This window comes from Rissa tridactyla, chromosome 10 (genome assembly GCF_028500815.1).
Source record: "Rissa tridactyla isolate bRisTri1 chromosome 10, bRisTri1.patW.cur.20221130, whole genome shotgun sequence".
Taxonomy (NCBI): Eukaryota; Metazoa; Chordata; class Aves; order Charadriiformes; family Laridae; genus Rissa; species Rissa tridactyla.
The window spans coordinates 16,928,549-16,948,338 of record NC_071475.1 but is presented as its reverse complement, the minus strand read 5'-3'; the positions used below and the strand labels follow the sequence as shown (position 1 = coordinate 16,948,338).

General features: G+C 66.7%; 4 protein-coding genes across 7 annotated transcripts; 2 read left to right on the top strand and 2 right to left on the bottom strand.

Moving 5' to 3' along the window:
• Positions 1 to 1,472: 1,472 nt before the first annotated feature.
• On the bottom strand, positions 1,473 to 7,592 carry ACY1 (aminoacylase 1). Its single transcript, XM_054216525.1, has 15 exons — positions 7,517 to 7,592; positions 6,060 to 6,197; positions 5,365 to 5,429; positions 4,656 to 4,760; positions 4,445 to 4,539; positions 4,211 to 4,287; positions 3,854 to 3,943; positions 3,556 to 3,612; positions 3,373 to 3,446; positions 3,219 to 3,268; positions 2,879 to 3,023; positions 2,726 to 2,794; positions 2,552 to 2,631; positions 2,227 to 2,287; positions 1,473 to 2,096 (listed from the first exon to the last, which is right to left on the bottom strand). Exons 2-15 carry the CDS (start codon positions 6,166 to 6,168, stop codon positions 1,932 to 1,934), a joined length of 1,242 nt encoding a protein of 413 aa, XP_054072500.1. The 5' UTR covers positions 6,169 to 6,197; positions 7,517 to 7,592; the 3' UTR covers positions 1,473 to 1,931.
• Positions 7,593 to 7,754: 162 nt separating this feature from the next.
• On the bottom strand, positions 7,755 to 9,685 carry LOC128915765 (protein ABHD14A-like). The gene is made up of 4 exons (XM_054216530.1): positions 9,240 to 9,685; positions 8,980 to 9,095; positions 8,378 to 8,613; positions 7,755 to 8,126 (listed from the first exon to the last, which is right to left on the bottom strand). The coding sequence occupies exons 1-4, from the start codon at positions 9,485 to 9,487 to the stop codon at positions 7,944 to 7,946; spliced, it is 783 nt and encodes a 260-aa protein (XP_054072505.1). The 5' UTR covers positions 9,488 to 9,685; the 3' UTR covers positions 7,755 to 7,943.
• Positions 9,686 to 9,960: 275 nt separating this feature from the next.
• On the top strand, positions 9,961 to 11,867 carry LOC128915764 (putative protein-lysine deacylase ABHD14B). 3 transcript variants are annotated; one of them, XM_054216526.1, is made up of 4 exons: positions 9,961 to 10,136; positions 10,568 to 10,794; positions 10,953 to 11,194; positions 11,540 to 11,867. In XM_054216526.1, exons 1-4 carry the CDS (start codon positions 9,994 to 9,996, stop codon positions 11,720 to 11,722), a joined length of 795 nt encoding a protein of 264 aa, XP_054072501.1. In that variant the 5' UTR covers positions 9,961 to 9,993; the 3' UTR covers positions 11,723 to 11,867. The 3 variants fall into 3 exon arrangements, with proteins under 3 accessions (XP_054072501.1, XP_054072502.1, XP_054072503.1); XM_054216527.1 differs by having other exon boundaries at positions 11,469 to 11,598; XM_054216528.1 differs by having other exon boundaries at positions 10,016 to 10,265.
• Positions 11,868 to 13,144: 1,277 nt separating this feature from the next.
• PCBP4 (poly(rC) binding protein 4) lies at positions 13,145 to 19,730 on the top strand. Of its 2 annotated transcripts, none has more exons than XM_054216704.1 (13): positions 13,145 to 13,292; positions 14,818 to 14,933; positions 15,264 to 15,287; positions 15,366 to 15,398; positions 15,669 to 15,785; positions 15,870 to 15,998; positions 16,239 to 16,367; positions 16,622 to 16,696; positions 16,865 to 16,909; positions 17,106 to 17,181; positions 17,569 to 17,621; positions 18,066 to 18,235; positions 18,579 to 19,730. In XM_054216704.1, exons 2-13 carry the CDS (start codon positions 14,838 to 14,840, stop codon positions 18,892 to 18,894), a joined length of 1,263 nt encoding a protein of 420 aa, XP_054072679.1. In that variant the 5' UTR covers positions 13,145 to 13,292; positions 14,818 to 14,837; the 3' UTR covers positions 18,895 to 19,730. The 2 variants fall into 2 exon arrangements, with proteins under 2 accessions (XP_054072679.1, XP_054072680.1); XM_054216705.1 differs by having other exon boundaries at positions 14,736 to 14,933.
• The last annotated feature ends 60 nt before the right edge of the window (positions 19,731 to 19,790 follow it).

Below are 19,790 nucleotides of genomic sequence, written 5' to 3'. Positions count from 1 at the left end.
AGCCCCCATCCGACCGCCCCCGGACCGCCCCGACCCGCCCCGGCCCGGCCCCGCCATCCCCCCCCCCCGCCATCCCCCGGGGGGTGTCGTGCGAGGCGGGACGGCTCCATCCCCCGAGGGGGGGGCCGAGAGCTCCGCACACCCCCAAATTGTCACCTTCCACCAACGGGTTAGGCTTTGCTGCACCCCATCGCCCCCAAAGAATCAACCCCAGCCCTGCCACAGCCCGGCCCCTCTGGCTCATCCCTGGGGATGGGGAGCAAGGGGGGAGGAGCTGGGGTCCCCCAGCCTTGCTCTCCCGGAGAGTGGGGAGCGAGCACACAGGCCTGTCCCCCGAGAATGACACTCAGCGTGGGGTGACCTCCAAGCACCAGCAAGCCCCCGGGTCCCATCTCAGCGGACAGGCAAGCCGGAGATGCCAGGCCGGGGGGGAAAGGGGGCTGAGGGGGGCACAGGAGGCTGCACCCAGCCTTGGTGCACCCACAGGTCAGGGGACAGGGCAGAGGGGATGGCCCCGCCGCCTGCCTGCGAAGGTGCCCGAGCAGGACCCCATGGCACCCCCGGCACTCCCACGCCATCCTCCCCCAGCGCTGCAGGGTCAGGGGAACGTGGCCATACGAGACATCGCAGAATCCACACAGGCTTCACCGGGGAGCCTCGGTGCACAGGCAGGTGTGTGTCGTCCCCCCACCACCCCCGCTCCCAAAAGCCTTGGATTGCCCCCAGCGCTGGATGGAGGGGAAGAAGCCAAGAAGCTGCTCACCTTCTCCCAGCCCGGCATGGGGGGCAGCCTCGTTAGCCCCAGCCCTCCGGCAGCCTTCCCCCCCCGCCCCCCCCGAGGGTTCCAGCAGCTTCAGCTGAAAAGGAGGGCAGGAGGACAGGGTGTCCAGCTCACCCCCAACCTTTTGTAATGGAGCAGCTCCACGACCCCCTTGACCAGGACAAACCCCCCACACCCCCAGTTCGGCTCAGCGAGCCCTCGTCTGGCCTGTGGCCCCCGTTTCCCCAGGGAAGACCATCGGGGCGGGTGGCACAGCGCGGCTCTGGGACAGATCCAGCTGCCCCGGGCGCTGGGGGAGCTGCGCAGAGTCGGGTAGGAGCAAGGAGGAGATGCAGCCGTCGGGCAGCTCGGGAGATAAGCGGGGGCTGCCTGCCCCGACCCGCACACTGCCTGCCCCGACCCGAGGGTTTGGGGGAGCGGCGCCACGGCAGGAGCTGATGGGAGGGAGGGAGCAGGATGAATCCCAGCACCGCTGGCTGCTCCTGCTCTCCCCGGCACCCCGAGGCTGATCTGGAGAGGAGGCTCCCGAGGAGCAGCCCCACAGCCTGCCCGGGCAGGATCCTGCCATCAGCACCCTCCCCGAGCCCGAGGAACCCAGCAGACACCCCCCCCCGTGCCGAGGAAATCCAGGGTGCCTGGGCTCTCCGACACCCCACGGGCAGCGCCACAGAGACAGGCCCCCCCACTCCTGGCCGTGCTTACTAAGGAGATTTATTGACTTGCACGGGGAGGATGGGGGACACTGCTCCCAGCTCCCCCCGCAAGCAGGCAGGACAGGCAGGGGTAGGCAGAGCGGGGCACTGGCCAGCCCCTTACCCTGCAGCCAGCACAGCCGGAGGTGGCACGGGGACGGCTCGGGGGCCATTGACAACACCGGGAAAGGCAGGAGGCACCCAGGCAAGGGGGGACACAACCCCCGGAGGAGGGTGGCTAGGACCCAGATTTCGAGGGCAAAGCCGGGACACTTGGCACGGGCGTCACCGTCGAGCCAGCCCTGAGCGCAGCCAAGGTGGCATGATGCCAGCTGGGTCCCTGGCACACCGGCAGGCATTTGCTGTGCCCACCCCCTGCCCCCTTTTTAAAGCCCTGCGTCCCGCTGCTCAGCAACCACCCCCACCCCCACCCCCCGTCCTGCCCCTCGTCCCCGTGCTCAGGCCTCGGCGGGCAGCGGGGGCACGGACGCCAGGGCGGGCAGGAGGCGGGCGTAGATGTCGATGCCCCGCAGGAAGACTTGCTCATTGAGGAACTCGTTGTGGTCGTGGAGCAGCACCGGGGTGCGGTTCATGGGCGAGAAGCCGATAGCGGGGTGTCCTGCCTGGGGATGGGGGGGAAAGGGGTGAGGCCAGGGCTGGGACGGTCACCGCATGCCCCTTCCACCCGGGCATGGCTCCTGCTTGGGGCTGCAGGTCCCAGGGGAGCCACAGGCGGGCTGGCATCGCACTCACCGCTCGGATGTAGCGGCTGTCGGTGGCAGCAGGGAAGATCTCGAGCTTGATCTGCAGCTTCCTGACAAGTAAGACCCTGCGTCAGCGCGGGCAGGGGGCAGCCGGGTCCCCCTGTCACCCCCACGGGCAAAGAGACCATGCCAGCAAGGTCCCTGAGCCCTGCAGGACACTCAGTCCTGTACCTTTTGGGGGGGCACCGGGAGATGCCATGGAATGGCATGGAACATCTCCTCCCAACCCCTGCCGTGACCACAGAAGGACGCCCCCGACTCCCACCAGAGGATGTCCCCGCTGGGCTCCTGCCCTTTCTGGGGACACTACTCACATGTCCCTGCAGACCCCGCTGAAGGCTTTCCACCACGGGTCCGACTCCTCGGTGGAGGTGACATGTTGGTCCATGCATTTCTGACGGAGGAAGAAGGCAGGTGAGGGGCAGGGGGGTGGGCACGTGGCAGGGCAGGGACGGGCACGATGCACCTGGGTGGCCGAGACCCCTCACCTGGATAAACTCATAGGTGACACCGTCCCCAGCACCCCGGCACCACGCGGCCACCTGCTCCTCGAAGGCCTGCAGCAGAGACCAGCGGAGGGGTGTGAGCTGGGCACCCCCCAAACCCGCTCCCCTCCTGGGTGGGGCCGGCGCGGTGCCCACCTTCAGGTCCATGGTGGGTGGGATGCGGATGTCGAAGCCAGCCGCCATCTCGGAGGGCACCACGTTGAAGGAGACGCCCCCCTCCAGCATGGTCAGGTTGAGCGAGGTGACGTCCCCTAGGGTCAGGCTTGAGTCGGACTTGAGCCTCGGAGGACGCAAGGAAGAGTCACCCTCTGCCACCCAGGCAGGAGGGGAAGCGCTCCCCCACCCTGCCGCCACCCCCACATGGGGAAACTGAGTCACAGGGCAGCGGCGCCGGATCAGAGCCTGGCTTGGGATCCCGAGGACCCCCTCCACGGGCCAAACTGAAGCCACCGCCATCCCGCTGCGCATCTCCTACCTCTGCTTCTCGCTCTCCCTGAAGGTCAGGAAGGAGTTGATGACTTTGTGCTGGGGAGGGAAGGGCAGGGGGGTGAGGACCAGCCCTGCAGAGGGGGCACCTGGCGGCCCCAGGGGTGCAGGGAGGGTGCGCAGGGCTGTACCCCTTCTCTTACCAACTTCTCAGCCGCCGTGTTGCTGATGAAGCGGGACCCGTGCCCGGGGCTGCCCACGCACTTCACCTTTACCCCTGCGGCAGAGGAGGGAGAGGGAGGCGTTGAGCAGAAAGGCCGGGGTGGCACCAATGCCGCAGCGCCCGGCACAGCCAGGGACGGGGCGGTGGGCACGCAGTTACTCACACCATGGGCTCTTCTCGCCGTAGAAGACGCTGAAGGTGTCGGATGGGCTGGCCAGGCCTGCGGTGGGCACAGAGGATGTCAGCGGGGCATGGGGATGCCATGATGTGCCCCCTCTCTGCCCTGGCAGCATTTCCCCTCCAGGCTGGCACTGCATGGGTCACTGCACGGGGGAAGGAGCCCCCAGGGGGGTCTCTGGAAGCCGTGCTGGGTGCCAGTGCCTGGGGGGTGATGCCAACAGGCAGAGAGGGGTGCGTGCCAAGAGGAGACACATCCCCATGCCAGCCCTGCCACCACTCACCCTCATCCAGGGCGAAGCCCACGTTGAGCGCTCGGAACTCGGGGCGCTGCACGAACATCTCCATGCCCTTGTGTCCACCCATCTCCTCGTCTGCCGGGAAAAGCATGGCATGGAGGAAGGAACCGGGGCGTCCCCCAGCCTACCACCCCCTGGTCCTCTTTCCATGCTACCCTGGGTGCCACCAGCGCACCTGATGCCCTCAGACATGGAAACCCCTCCAGCTCCAAGCTAGGGGAGCTCAAAATCCGGAAAGGCTGGCGGAGGGGAGCCCGGCTGTCATGCCATGGTGAAGTCCAGAGCACCGCCCAGCCGCCAGTCTCTCCTGTCCCCTGGAGAGGGGACACCCTGGAGACTCACCAGGCACAAAGGTGAGGTGGATGGTGCGGGGAAAAGACTTTCCCTCCGCCTTCAGCCTCCGGATGGCCTCGAGGTACCTGCAGGGAGAAGGTGGTGCCTGGGCATCATGGAGGAGAGGGGTGTGCTCTGAGCCACCACAGGGTGGGTGAAGCAGCGGCACCCTGGGAATGGTGGCATCACTCAGAGGCGTCCCCATGCCATGCCTGCCCAGCGGGCACCGAGCCCTCCACTCACTGGATGGAGACACACTTCATGTCCTGGGCACCGCGGGCGTAGATGTTGCCTTGCGAGTCCTTAACAGCCTCGAAGGGTGGGTAGGTCCAGTGCTCCTGCGAGGAACAGCGGCTGTGACGGCAGAGGGGCACGGCGGGCACCGGCTCCCATTCGCCTGCCACCCCCAGTCCTCCCCACCGTGCCTGTCCCACCCCTCGCCCCGTCCCAGCACCTCAAAGACGGGCACGACATCGGTGTGGGAGTTGAGGAGGATGGATCGCAGGCGGGGGTTCGTGCCCTGCCAGGTCAGGACCAGCACCACGCAGCCTTGGCACACCTGTGGGGCAAGGGCAGGACGTCACCAGGGTCCCCGCTGGGGACAGAGAGGCCGCAACTGGCGGGCTGGAGACAAAAAGCATAAGCCTGGGAGAAGTTTCTTGATGCCACCTGGCAGGTCACCCCTTTCTCCGCTGGGAAAGGGCATGTCTGCACCCTCCCAGAGCCAGACAGAGCCTGGGCGCGGGTGCGAGCTCCTGGCTGCAATTCAGACGGAGGAGGGGAGACGAACCCAGCGTCTTCCCCCGGTGCCCGGGAGTCCCCTGGCACAGCCAGTGCCTGGCAGGAGGGACGTCCCCAGCCAACGTGACTCTGCCAGGTCCCTGGCTAATCATAGCACAGGCGGCTGCAAAGGTCAGTGGGGAGCAGCCCGAACACAGGCTTAAGGAAGGGCTGAGGTCAGCAGAGGATTACAGGCAGAGGGGATTCACTCCTGCCCAGCTCTGGGGCAGCGGGAAGGGGAACGGCCCAGTCACTAAGGACCTGGGCATGGTTGGATGGATGGATGGATGAATGGATGGAAGGATGGATGGAAGGATGGATGGATGGATGGATGGATGGACGGACGGACGGACAGACCGGGGGCTGCTCCTCGCCTTGCTCACCTCCACTTTCTGGGAAGCCAAACCCAGGTCAATGCCGACACGCTCCAGAAACCGGACGGCCGCATCTGGGGAGAAGCGGGGATGCCCGGAGTTATGTCGGGATCTCCCTCCCCTCTTGCCGCAACCCCCTGGGGACACTAAGGCTCTCTGGGGTTCCCAGGCCAAGGAAAGAGGTGACCAGAGAGGGCAGGTGATGGAGGTCCTGTGAACAAGAGGTGGCCAGGAGCAGGGACAGGAGCAGCTTGCCACCGTCCCTCTGGGGCAAGGAGAACGTGAAAAAATAAAAATTGAAGGGGGTGAGTTCAGAGGGGACAGTCTGCCATAGGAATTTTGGGAGCTCCTCAACAATAAAAAAATCTCAATGTACTTTAGTGGGAGGACAGAAATGTTAATGGAAGATCTACAGAAGGTTACCACCAGCATCCGTCCCAGAGCCAGGGCAGTGTGAAAAGGCGGGCCCCTGGGGCACAGGGCTGGAGAAAGCAAACAGCAGCTCTGGGTACACTCAAGGTGTCCCTGCCCCAACCAAAGGTGCCAGCAGAGATAAGGATAAGGCACAAATGTGTCCGCTCCTTAACACCACGATCAAAACAGCCCCGGCCGAGGACTTGGGCACCCAGGTCCAAAGACCAGAGCTGCAAAGCCGCGTTGCCGGATCCCCGCACAGCTCCCCACCCCGTCCCCCCCATCCTCACCATAGTCAGGTTTGGGGTGGACTGTGTCGATCTTCAGGTACTCCCGGAAAAGCGTAACCGAGGGGTCCTCTGAGGCCCCCGTGCTCTTCCCAGGCTTCCCGGGTGCCATGTCAGGCTGGGGACCAGGGCTGCAAAGCTCTGGGGGAAGAGTGGGGAGATGGTTAATCACCCACCGGCCCCTCCAAAGTCCGCCAGCAAGCTCGGTCGTCACAGAAACCGAAGAAGAATGGGGCAAAGGTCTTCCCGGTGCGAGTCCTGGGACGCTGCCACCATGGGAGAAGTCCCCCTCACTCGGGTATGGGGGCAGGATGCGGTGTGCTCCCCACACCATCCTTTCATCGTGCCCCCAAAGCACGTGTTCCTGCCCCAAATGTAGTGCCAGGGCAAGCTGTGATGCCCAGGCATGGGGCAAGGGGTGAGCTGTGGGGTATAGGGCTAGCTGGGATGTAGGGGGCTAGTAGGGAGGAAAGGGGGGCAACAAGGTGCGGAAAGGGGTTATGGGGGGAAGAAGGGTGTATGGGGCAGGGGCACGTGGTGGACAAGGTTAGCCAGTGGTTGGGGGTCCAGGGGGATGTGGGGGAGTGCGGGCAGGGAAGGTTGGTGTCAGGGGGTGCAGGTAAGGAAAGGGGGGCAGGCCGGGGGGAGCAGGGCGATGTGGGGGGCTTAGGGGCACATGGGGGTGCAGCAGGAGGGGTGAAGGGGAATGCTGCAGGGGGGTACGGGAGTAGGGGGTGCAGAGGGACTATGAGAGAGGTCGGGGGGGAGTGGTTAGGGGTGCAGGAGGGTGCAGGGGTGCGGCAGCTAGGGGTGCAAAGGGGTACAGGCGGGGTATAGGGGTACTGTGAGTGGGGTGCAGGGGTACTGCAGTTGGGGTGCAGGGGCACCACAGTTGGGGTTGTGGGGAGTGCAGGGTACCGTGGGCAGAGGTGCAGGCGTATTGTGGTTAAGGGTGCCGGGGGCTGAAGGGGGGGCAGGATACTGTGGTTAGGGGTGCAGGGGGGGTGCAGGGGACTGCATGGGTTGGGGTGCACCAGTGGCGGTTTTGGGGTGCAGGGGCAGCAGGTGCAGGAGGGCAGAGGGGTGCAGGGTACTGTGGCTGCGGGTGCATGGGGGTGCAGGGTACCATAGCTGGGTGTGCAGGGGGGGCGGGGGGGTGCAAGCATAACGTGGTTAGGGGTGCAGGGGGGTGCAGGTTACCGCGGCTGGGGGTGCAGGGGAGACAGGGGGGTGCAAGCATAACGTGGTTAGGGATGCAGGGGGGTGCAGGGTACCGTGGTTAGTGGTGCAGGGTACCCTGGCTGGGGGTGCAGGGGGGGTGCAAGCATAACGTGGTTAGGGGTGCAGGGCACCCTGGCTGGGGGTGCAGGGGAGTGCAGGGTACCGTGGCGGGGGTCGCGGGCTTAGGGGGGAGGACGAAGGCACCGGGACAGCCCCCCGCCCGCCCGCCCCGGCCCTACCTCCGCGCTGCTCCCGGCCGCCGGCGCCTGCCCGGCCCGGCCCCGCTCCGCCCGCTCCGCTCCGCCCCGCAACCGGCAGCGGACGGGCAGGGGAGGAGCTGGGGACGCAGGGTGGGCTGAAGGCGGGGGGAAGGTGGGCAGGGGGCAGGCAGGGGACCCTCCTGCCCCACGCTGGAGGCAGAGAGATGGGGCTGGAGCCCCGAAGCGCTTGGGGACACAGGCAGAAACCAGAGCAGCATCAGTTTATTTGGCCTCGTGACAGACAAGGGACACCCTCGGCGTCCTACCCCTGCCACCCTGGGGACACCCCAAAAGAGAATGGTGCCCCTCATGCCAGCCCCCCGTGCCTGCCAGCCACCCGTGCTTCCCAGCCCCTCGGGACGCCCCGGTCCCCCCGTCCTCTCCTCGGCAGCGGACGAGGCAGCGCTCACTTCAGCTGGTGCAGGAAGCCCAGCAGGGCCCGGTGGAAGTCCTCCGGATTGTCCAGGTAGCAGGCATGGCCAGCATCGGGCACCACGGCCACGCGGTGCCTGGGGAGGTGCCGGAGGCTCTGCAGGGCCTGGGTTCCCAGGCTCGTGTCACGGTCACCGTACAGGATCAGGGTGGGCGTCTTGGGTAAGGGCAGAGAAAACCAGAGTGGGTGTCAGAGGGGGAAATGGCCACCAAGCCTCCCCTGGGCTGTGTCCACCTCCACCCATCACCACGGGGGGCTCAGGGAAGGCAGGTGCCAGCCCCCCCAAGAGCTGGGGGGGGGCACAGGTGCCCCCTCACTAATCCCAAAACAGAGCCACCCTTCATGCCACCCTCCAGCCAGCTGGCCCACGAGGGTCGCCAGCACCCAGGGACCCCAACCCACCTCACCTGGACCTGCTGGTACTGCTCAGCAGCGTAGTCCTTGGTGCCCACAGGTGCAACAGGCACGATGCCAGCCAGCTGGTCCCCCCGTGCCAGGAGGAAGGGCAGGGCAAAGCGGCCGCTCATGGAGGGGCTGACGAGAACGGGCTTCCGCATGCCCAGCTCCTGGAAGACACGGTCCAGGAAGGCCACCCGTCCCTGCACTGTGGCCACCATCTCCGCTGGGGGAGAATCCCCATAGCCTGGCATGGGGCAGAGGGCACAGAGTGGGCACAGGGCAGGGGGTATTGTGCAGCCTACAGTGGTCTCTCCCCACAAGGCTCAGCTGGCTTGGCAAAAAACAGGCACCCGATCAAGCCCAGGTGGTTGTACAACCACAGCCACATGCCAGCTACACCGAGCCACCCTCAACCAAAGGGTCTGGGTGGCCACGGTGGTCAACGTCCCAGGGGAAAGCTGAATCCCAGGCGTACTGCCCCAGGGACCACCGCTAGCTCCCTGAAAAGGCCCAGAGCCCTCCTTAAAAACGTCCAGAGCCCAGCAGTGGCCGGGGTGAGGGACCAGAGCTGCCCAGAGAGATCAACTTAAGCGCAGCGCCATGGTCCTACCAGGCAGATCTATTGCGACTGCACGGTAGCCTTCTCCGGCGAGCAGTGCCAGCGTGCCCACAGCCTCCCACGTCTTGGAGGTGAATGCCTGGCCGTGCAGGAACAGGACATCAGGTCTGCGGTGGGGAAGACAGGCGGGAAGGGGTCAGGGAAGATGCCGTAAACGCGGGCTTCCAGCGGCCATGAGGGCCGTCTGGGACCGACCCCCAGGGCCTGTCACCCCCCACCTTCCCCCACCACAGGAGCTGACGGTGACCCACCTCCTGGGGCTGGCAGCGTCACCGGCCCGGGGCCCTGCGGAAACCTCCCTGTAGAAGACAGGGGGCTCTCCCCAAGCCATCCCCCTTCGCACGGTGGTGTTGGCCACCCACCGGCCCTGCTTCCCCTCCTCAGGCCGGGCACCCGCCGAGCGCTGCCTGTGCTGGGCAGCCGGGAGCAGCAGGTAGAGGACGAGGGTGAGGAGGGCCCCGAGGAGCAGGAGCCCCAGGCCGCTGCGGGCCGGCGGCATCTCCGCTCCCCCCGGGGAAGGAAAATGCCAGCGAGGGGCTGGAAGACCCCACTGCTGCGGGGCAAGGTAGGCCCCAGACCACGGCGCGCCCCTCAGCTGCGGCCCGGCCTGCGCCCCCCGCTGCCAGCCCGGCTCGGCTCCGGCCTCCCGAGCTGCCGCTGGCTGCGGCCGCCGGCCCCGCCGCCCCTCGGCTCCAGCCGGGATGTGCGGGGCCTCCCCCGGCCCCGGCCCCTGCCCTGGCCCTCACGGCGCCGCGCCCGCAGCCCCGGGCTCCGCCTGGCGGGAGGAGGCAGCGCTGCAGACCCCGAGGGCCGTCAGCCGAGGGGGCCTGCCCGCCTCACCGAGACCCCGGCAGAGCCCCACCGGGCCGGGGCCGAAGCCTCAGGAAGGAACGGCCGGTGCGGGGAGAGGAGCCCCCGCTCAGCGGGCCTTGGCTGAGGCTCGGAGGGGTTCGGCAGAGCTCGCTCGGTTCGGCACGGCTCGGCGGAGCTCGGCTAGGGTTCGGCATGACTCGGCTCATCTCGGCACAGCTCGGCGACGCTCGGCTCGGCTCGGCTCGGCAGAGTTCGGCTACGCTCGGCTCGGCTCGGCAGAGCTCGGCTTGGCGGGGCGGCGGCCATGGCCAGTGCCGCCCCGGTCCCTGCGCTCGGTGAGGCGTTGCCGCCGCTGCCCCTTCTCCCCTCCCCGCCCCGCCGGCCTTTGGACCCCGGGCGCGGCAACCCCAGCCCCGCGGGGAACGGGAGGCGAGCGGCGGCCGGCACTGGGGGGTGAGGAGCAGGTAAGGGCCGCTGGCAGCGCCGAGCGGGGAAACTGAGGCAGGGGAGGGCCCGTGAGCCCGCCCGGCGTGAGCGAGCGGCCCCGAGCGCCCACCCTGGGGCCGACCCCCCGCCGGTGTCCCCCAGAAAGAGGGTGATGCCAGTGTAAACCCCCCCATCCCGGTATCAGTGCTGCAGCCCGACTGCCTTCTGTCACCACTGGGCCTCAACTCTTAAGACAAGGCCCGTCACCCTTCCCGCTAGGCCACACAGGGCTGCCGCACACGCCGGGCCTGTTTGCATCTCTCGACCCTCCCCTAAACAGCTCTCCCAACCCCCGAGGCATGGCCGCCCCGCAGTTCACCGAGAGCACCGTCACGGTGGAAGGCCAAACCCTCTTCTATCGCCAAGCCCAGCCAGCCCAGCAGGCGCCGAAGCTGACGGTGCTGCTGCTGCATGGCATTCGCTTCTCCTCCGACACCTGGCTTCAGCTGCAGACACTTGCCACGCTGGCTGAAAACGGCTACCGAGCTGTGGCTATCGACCTGCCGGGTAAGGCATGGTTGGAGAGCATGGCCCCAGAGTGAGGTGGGGACCAGGGGGAGCCAATACAGCTGGGATGGCAACCTTGGCATCCTCATGTGCCAGCTTCTCCCTGTTGCAAGGCAGCAGAGAGTGTGACAGGGCAACTTCTGTCTCCCATGGCTCAGGGCTGGGCCGCTCAAAGGATGCTGTGGCCCCAGCACCTGTGGGCCAGCCAGCGCCGGGGACTTTCCTGAAAGCAGTTTTGGAAGCTCTGTGCCTGGGTCCAGCTGTGGTGATCAGCCCATCGCTCAGCGGCATGTACTCCCTGCCCTTCCTCCTCCAGCACAACCACCTGCTCAAAGCATATGTGCCTGTGGCACCCATCTGCACCGAGAAATTCACCGCGGAGCAGTATGCCCAGATCAAAGTACGGCCTTGGAGGGAGGTTGAGGGAGGTCGGGGAACTGGGAGGGGATGGCGAGGAGGGGACCCTCACACCAGGGTTGGGCAGGGGAAAGACCAAACAGGGCAGAAACCCCGTTGCTGCTGGAAAAGGGGAACATGGTGGTGAAGAAATGTGACCGTAGGGTAGCAGGAGGGAAAGAAGGGACATTACGAGACCCAGGAGTCTGAGCCTCAGTTTCCCCTTGTGGTGGGCAGGGAAGAAGGCCAAGTGTCTTCCCTCCGTGTCCTGGTCCCAGGGTGTCCCTGGCCAGGAGGAGCAGGTGCCTGGGTGCCATTGGAAGGCTCAGGGTGCGTTCCCCCTCTGCAGACGCCCACGTTGATTGTGTACGGGGACCAGGACGTGGAGCTGGGGCAGACCAGCCTGAACAACCTGCGGCACCTCCCGGAGCACCGGGTGCTGGTGCTGCAGGGCGCCGGACACGCCTGCTACCTGGACAAGCCCAACGAGTGGCACCGTGGGCTCCTGGCCTTCCTGCAGCAGCTGCAGTGAGCAGGACGGGTGGTGTGGAGGGGGCCACAGTGCTGGGGGATGTGGCCAGCCCACCCACCCCTCCACTTGTGCCAACCCAGCTGCTTGCCTGGCATCCCTACCCAGCCTCCCTTGGGACCAAATAAAACCCCAAGCTCTGCCACAACTTTCTTGTCACCTTCTTCCTGCTTCTTTCCATCCTTCTTGCTTCCTTCCACGATCCCCACATCCTCCGTGGCTGCCATCCCACATGTTTTTTGGGGGGTGACAGCAGGGGAGGTGCAGCCACCAAGGCATGGGACGTTTGGAGAGCATTGCCCTGTGGGTGAGCGAGTGTCAGCTGCAAAGGCCGATGGAGCCCACCCATCCCTTCTGGCAGGACCCCCAGGAGCCTTGGAGGGTGCCCGGGGAGCCCTGGGGTTGTGTCCGGGAACAGGTAGGTCCTGCAGGGTGGTGACATCCGTGTCCCCAGCCTTCCGGCCTCCTCTTCATCCTCCTCTTCCTCCTCCCACCCCTCCTGGCGCACACCCAAGCCCAGGGTAATCCACAGGGGCTTAAAAGGGACCTGCCATCCCTGGCAGGCTCCTGTCCGCGGCAGCAGCAGCCCAGGGCCCTGGGGAGGCGGGGGGTGGGGGGTGGGATTTACTGAATGAGTGGCTGCCATGAACAGATGGGGGGGAGCGGGCAGGGAGGCCTGACAGACATCTGGCTGGACAGACGGGGGTACAAGCCCCCTGCCCGCCACCTGCCTCCCCATCCCCATCGGTGCTGCTGCGCCGGGCACTTGGGGGCACAGGTGGAACTGGCAGCGGGGTGCCCCCCCCAGTGCCCCCCTTCCCCAAGCCTGCCTGGGCTTTAGCCGCTTACGCCAGGGCCCAGGAGGATTTAGTGGGGGAGGTAGCCTGCGGGGGGGGGAGTTGTCTGTGGGCGCAGGACACCCGTGGGGGGGGTACAGGGCAGTGCCAGGGGCACAGGAGCCTGTCCCAGCACTGGCAGTGAGGCAGGACCCCTGTCTGGAGCATCCTTTGCCCCCCCGCCAGCTTAGCTCCCCCGTTGCGGCCCCGGCCCCCGCATACAGGGGTGCCTCCCGCCCCACCCCCCCCAGCCTGCCAGGCACTCCCCCCTCGAAGCACCCCCGGGTGCCAGCAGGCCCTGGGGTGCCAGCCGCCCTGTCCCTGCCCGCTCCGGTGTCCTTGAGCCCTCGATCCCTGCCAGCTGATCGGCTTCCAGGAAAAAAAAAAAACACCCGCAATTACAAAGAGGGGTGATGTGTGAGCCAAAGCGGGGGGGGGGGGGACGGGAGGGGGGGGGGCAGGAATGTCCCCAGCGGTGGCAGATGGCCTTACCCAGGGTGCATTGTTCCTTTTAGTGTCTCTTATCCGCTGTAATAGGATCCCGGAGGGAGGGATGTGGGAGAGGGGAAGAGCGAGGGGGGCCCCGGCGTGGACCGGGGTGGGGGCCGGGGCTGCCAGCCTGGCCCTGGCCTGTCAAGCGGCTCATTGTTCCTGCCCCGGGTGTCACTGGGCGCCGCCGGGGACAATGTGGCACTGAGCGGGGTGGCCGGCGGCGGAGGGACGAGGCGCACGGAAAGGTACCCGCCAGGCCCGCTGCCGGGGGGGCCGGGGGGCTCGGGGCGGGGGGGGGCGGGAGGACGAGCGGAGAGAGGTTCCCCCAGGGACGGGGTGGGGGCTTCCTCCTGCCCCCCCCCGCCCCCCCTCCCCCCCGTTACCACCCTTTGTCACCCGAAGGTGCCCCGAAGGACGGGCGGTGCCCAGCTTCGCGGCTGTCCCGATGCTAGCTGTGGGACGGGGACAGGGCAGGTGGCCTGTGCCCATCACCGGGGCCTTTGGCGTCCCTGCCGGCCTGGCTCACCTGGGGGAGAGCATCCCCCTGCCCGCGGACCCCTCGCAGTGCCTGTGGCAGTGGAGGGACACCCGTGGCCCCGCCGCCAGCCTCGTCCTTCTCTCCCCCAGTGAGGTCTTTTGTCCCCGGCGGGTCCCTGCTGCCCACCCCTGCCGGCACCACGCACGGCTCCGGCTGCTGCGGGGAGGGGGGGGTTACAGGGGGGTACATCCCCTCCCACCCCCCCCGTTTCAGGCCCCCCTCAATTGGGAGCAGGAATATTCCGACTTCCCCAGCCTTTCCCCCTTTTTCCAGCCCCCGGTGGAAGATGGAGGATACAAACCGCCCCAGGGGGTGCAAGCTGTAGCACTTAGTGGGTGTAGAGGAGACCAACCTGCCCCCCCCCCCCCCGCCCCCTCCCCCATCACCCTGATGCAGGAGATGTGCCGTAGCGGTGGCGAGTCCTGCCAACACCTAAAATAACTGCCCCCGCCCTCCCCCCCCCGCCGTGCCCGCAGACATGGGCCCCAGCCCCAACACGGGTGCTTTGTTTCAAAGCCGCTTGGCATCACCCGACTTGCCGGGAGCCAGCGGTGCCGCCGCTGCCGCCCACCCGTGCCTGGACACACGGCGATTGTCCTCCTCCCGCTGGCACCGCAGGGTCCCGGCCGCCCCCATCCCGTGGGCACAGGGTCTGGGGGGGTGCTGGGGGGGGACAGGGTGCAGCGGCATCCTGCATTGTGCATCACACCATGGTTCACATTGGGCTGGGGGTACCCATCAGGGAGGTTGCCTCAGTTTCCCCTGGGGCTTTGCGCATGGGCAGGGGGAAGGGAGGAGGAGGAGGAGGAGGAAGAGGAAGGCTCGCACAGCCTGCAAGGCCACCCAGGCCACCCTTAGCCCACCCCACCCCATGTGCTACCACCCCAACTGCAAACTGAACCCCGTCCTACAGCCGTGCTCCCCATGCTTTTCCCCCAACATCCGTCCAGCTCCTGGCCCCATGAAGGTGCGGTGCCAGCTCCGGCCAAGGCAGCTGCCTGCAGGCCCAGGCAGTCGTGTGGTGGCCAGTCCCTTTGGGGAGCTCCCGGAAGGGGTGCGGGATGCTGGTGGGCTACCACGGGGCCGTGGAAGCCTCTCCTGCTGGAGGAGGGCACAGTGCTGCCCCTGCCTCAGTTTCCCCTCTTCCCAGCCATAGGTACTTTACCAGCTGCAGATTTGGGGGGGGATTAGCTGGGGCCTCCCCCCTTTCTGGAGTCCGCCGTGTCCCGCAGGCTCAGCTCGCCCTCCCGCCATGGCATCGCCAGACGGAGCCAGCGGCGTGGGCGGCAGCCCTGAGGAGACAGAGCTCAGCATCACACTGACCCTACGCATGCTCATGCATGGCAAGGTAACGGCGGGGGGGCTTGGTGCTGCTCGGGGGGTCAGCAATGCCTGGGGTGGGGGCCATGCTGGAGCACCAGCTCCTTGCCACACACTGCTTTCCTCCCCTGCACCACATTCCCCTGGGAACAGCATTCCCAGAGGGATTTCTTCCCCCACCCTAAGCCAGGGAGGGGCCTGTTGACATGCCCCAGTGTCACCATCAAGCCACCCAGTCTCCCCATGGCTGCGGGGCAAGGCCTGCCCATTGCCCGTCAGCCAGGCTGTGGGCAGAGGAGGGATGTGGCAGGCAGGGAGCTGCCTGCTGACGCAGCCACCCTCGTCTCTGCCTTTGCAGGAGATCGGCAGCATCATCGGCAAGGTAAGATTTGGGGTCCGGGGCACCGCCAGCCCCGGGCTCCCCTGGACCTGACCACCCACCCCGTTCCTCTCCCCGCAGAAAGGAGAGACTGTTAAGAGGATACGAGAGCAGGTAAGGGTGTGCTGGGGGGCTGCCGGGTCCTGCTGCCTGTCCTGCCTGCACCTGGGGGCTCCCACTTGCCCAGCCCTGGCCCCCCCCATTCCTAAGTGGACCCAGGGGAGACATGGCTGCATCGTGGGGAAGCTGCCTGGGGCAGGCGGGAGGGGGAGAGCCCAGGTCTGCAGGCATTGAGGCCACCCCCGGTGAGCCCTTCCCTGGGGGTTGAAGGACATCGAGCTCAGGGCCCGCGATGTCCCTGATGGGGTGTGACACCGTCCCCAGAGCAGCGCGCGCATCACCATCTCGGAGGGTTCCTGCCCTGAGCGCATCACCACCATCACTGGCTCCACCGACGCCGTCTTCCGTGCCGTCTCCATGATCGCCTTCAAGCTGGAGGAGGTAGGCAGCCCCCCTACATCCCCGCCAGCTGCTCCCATGCAGGGCTCCTGGGGGGTCCGATGCTGCATCCCCCCTCCCTCGCAGGACCTGGGAGCAGGGAGCGATGGGGCAACAGCAGGCAGAGCGCCGGTGACACTGCGCCTCGTCATCCCGGCCAGTCAGTGTGGCTCGCTCATCGGCAAGGCGGGAGCTAAGATCCGGGAGATCCGGGAGGTAAAACTAAGGGTCCCCTGGGTGCAGGCTCCCCTTTCTCCCCAGGGGGCACAGAGCCCTTGGCACGGGGGCTGCCACAGTCCTGCACGGGCTGTGGAAGGTGATGCAGGAGTGGAGCATCACCCTGTGGATCCTGCGAAGGTCCCCAGGGGCCAAGGAGGGAACAGGGGAAGTGTGAGCCTGCGGGTGGGGTATGGCTGAGGCACCCCAGTATCTCCCTTTCTCCCTTTTCCCCCCCAGAGCACGGGGGCGCAGGTGCAGGTGGCCGGCGACCTGCTGCCCAACTCCACTGAACGGGCCGTCACCGTCTCAGGGGTGCCAGACACCATCATCCAGTGTGTGAGGCAAATCTGCGCCGTCATCCTGGAGGTACCCACCAAGCCTCGTGCCCACTCGGGGGGGGCACATGCTGCCTGCCCCCCCTCCCAGGGGTTTCCCATGCCCACCTGGACCTGGGCACCGGGGTCCCTCTGCACAGAAGCCCATAAGAGCATCCTGCCTCAGCAGTGCTGGGGGCCATGCCCAGCTTATGGGGGTGCAGGGGGGGCAAAGGGGGTCCAGGGGGCTGCGGGGCCATTCGGTCTAGTCTCTCATCCCCTCCACCTCCTTCCCTCCCTCTCCAGTCGCCTCCGAAGGGGGCCACCATCCCCTACCACCCTGGCCTCTCCCTGGGCACCATCCTGCTCTCTGCCAACCAGGTAAGGGGCTGCAGCCCCCCCGGGGGCACGGGGTGGCCGGGGGGCCCAGCCTCTGCTGGCGAGGGGCAGCTCTGGTGGGCTTGGGGTGGCCTCCCTGCCCCTGGAGGGTGACCTGAGGCGGGGGTCCCTGCCTGGTCCCCCACTGATGCCTCTTCCTTCCCCCTCCAGGGCTTCTCCATGCAGGGCCAGTACAGCGGGGTCTCTCCTGCGGAGGTGAGTCTGTCCCTGTGGCATCCCACCCCTGCTCCTGTGGGTACCGGGTCTGTGCCTGCCGGGATGGGTGCTGCCAGGGATGCCTGTCCTGGGAGGCGCTGGGTGCCAGCATCCATCCCCAGGAGGGGACAGGGGACCTTCTGCCGTCACCCCTAACGCTTCCTTCCTCCTCCTCCTCCTCCTGCTGCCCGGCCAGATGACAAAGCTGCAGCAGCTGTCAGGGCACACGCTCCCCTTCGCCTCCCTGGGCCACGCACCCTCCATGGTGCCAGGTGAGCATCTCCCACGCACCCCCCAGGGCTGGGGCTGTGGGGTGCCCCTCCTAACCCACTCAGACACCTGGCCCTCATGAGGGTGTCCCTATCCCCTGCACCCTCTCTGGTCCCAGCCTCCCCGGCATGGCTACCTATCCCCCAGAACAATCCTGTCCTTGATTTCCTGGTGTCCCTGCACCCACTTAAGCCCCCCCAATCCTGCAATGGGGGAGCATCGGCACCAGTTATGACTGGCGCCTATGCCCCATCCTCCCTGCCTCTCCCCAGGGATCCTTCAAGTTTGTCCCCATGGCCACTGACTGTCCCAGCATGGGGCTGGGGTGGGCGCATGGAGGTGCTGGAGATCCACCTCCCCTCCACTAACATCCCTGTCTCTCCCTCCAGGCCTGGATACCAGCTCCCAGAGCAGCTCCCAGGAGTTCCTGGTGCCCAACGACGTACGTGGGGTCCCGGGGATGGCGAGGGGGACCACAGTTTGCCCCCACCCATGTGTCCCACCCTGCAGCCACTTTGCATGGGCCAGCACCCACCGCCCCACAGAGGGGAGTCTCTGCCTCAGCTGCCAGAGCTCAGGAGCAGGAGGGGCTGCTGGGGCAGAAGGAGCTGGAAGAAAAGGGAAACTGAGGCACAGGAGGGGGGAAAGGGATTGGCCAATGCCAAGGAAGAGCCTTGGGATGTGGCAGCTCAGCGATGCCAGCCAGGGGGGGTTGAGTGAGACCAAAAAGCAGGGTCTGCCCAAGGAAAGCAGTATCCTACCCTCCCGGTGCCTGCCTCAGTTTCCCCAATCCTCCCAGGCGTAGGGGGTGACCAGGTCAGCCCCCTGGTAGCTCGGCGTGGCTCCTCCGGCTGCTCCCGGCTCACCCCGGTCCCTGCCCCTCCAGCTCATCGGCTGCATCATCGGCCGGCACGGCAGCAAGATCAGCGAGATCCGGCAGATGTCGGGCGCCCACATCAAGATCGGGAACCAGACCGAGGGCTCCAGTGAGCGGCACGTGACCATCACGGGGTCCCCTGTCAGCATCACCCTGGCCCAGTACCTCATCACAGCCTGGTAGGTGCCAGCCTGGGGGGGACAGACACGCTGGCTGCTAGTGAGGTGTGGCACCTCCCCAGCACAGCTTTCGGGGGACACCCCAACCCAGCATCTTCAGGAAGGGTGAGCTGGGTGGTGCTTTGGGGGCTTGAGATGGTGGGTGCAGGACCCGAGACCACATGGGGCTTGAGCCCCAGCTTTTCAGCCCTCCCCAGTGGGATGCCCAGAGAGTGCCATGGAGGCCTGTGTGGGAAGGGATGGGGCATGCAGTCCCTGCACCCGAAAACAGACAGGTTGGGGTGGGGGACCCACTCTGTCACCGTGGTCCTCACCATCCCATCCTTCTTGCTTGCTTCCCCAGCTTAGAGACGGCCAAATCTACCTCCCAGGTGCCACCGGGCCCTGGCTCCATGGACCTCGGCGTGGGCTTCTCCCAGCCCCTCACCCCGGGCTCCAGTGCGGCACTGCCTGCTGTCGCCCCAGCCCCCCCGGCCCTGCTGGGCACCCCCTACACTATCTCCCTCTCCAACTTCATCGGCCTGAAGCCGGTGTCCTTCCTGGCATTGTCCCCATCCTCCATGGCGGGTCACAACGGTGGCACTGCCACCTACACGACCAAGATCTCGGCGGCCAACGGCACCAAGAAAGCTGACCGGCAGAAGTTCTCACCCTACTGAGCCCTGCCGGCGGGTGGGCAAGGGGGTCCGGGGGGCCGCCCTGTGCCAGGGACACCTCTCTGCTGCCCACCCTGTCCCCCAGCCCCTGCCAGGTGCCCCATGCCCGGGGGTGGACCCCATTGCCCCCCACCCCAGGGAAGGGAAGGGTCTTCCCATCGGTGATGCCCACTGGAGGAAAGGGCTGCTCCCCTGTCTGCTGCCTGTCCCGGCAGTGCTGTGCCCCCCTCCCCGATTTTTCTGCACGGGGACCACGTGCCCTGGTATGGAGGGGTGGGGTAGGTGGCTGTCCCTGCCGGCTCGGGGTCCCTTCTCCCAATTCCAGTGCCGGGGTGGGACCTCTGCTTCCTGCCCCTCATCCTGCCCACCCTGCCATCCCGCTCCTGCCCACCCTCTCTGGTTGGCACCCAAATGGTGGGTCCCACCAGATAAGGGGCTGCCTGGCCTCTCCGGGGGTCCCCTGTCCCCTGGGTCTGGCGGGGGACCCTCCCTGGGCTACCCCAGGGAAGTCACCTCCCAGCAACCCCATCCGAGAGCCGGTCCCCGCTGGCTTGGAAATGCTGTATATATAAGTCTATATTTTTTCCTCCTTTGTAACTTATCAATGGTTTAATAAAAAGATAAAATTTACAAGAAAAAAATAATAATATCCCCCACCCAGGGTGGAGACACCTTCCCACACCAGGGGCAGCCGTAGCTCCTGGGAACACAGGGTGGTGGCCAGAGGGGTGTCCCTGTGGCCAGGGCGGGTGCTGGCCCTCAGCCCCAATCTCTCTGGGGACCTTCCAGGAGCCCCCTCCCTGCCATGGGGCAGTTTGAGAGGCCATGGGGCAGTTCTGCTCCAGTCCCCAGTTATTACTGGGGTGGGGGGGTCTACAACTCACTGTGCCAGCACCATC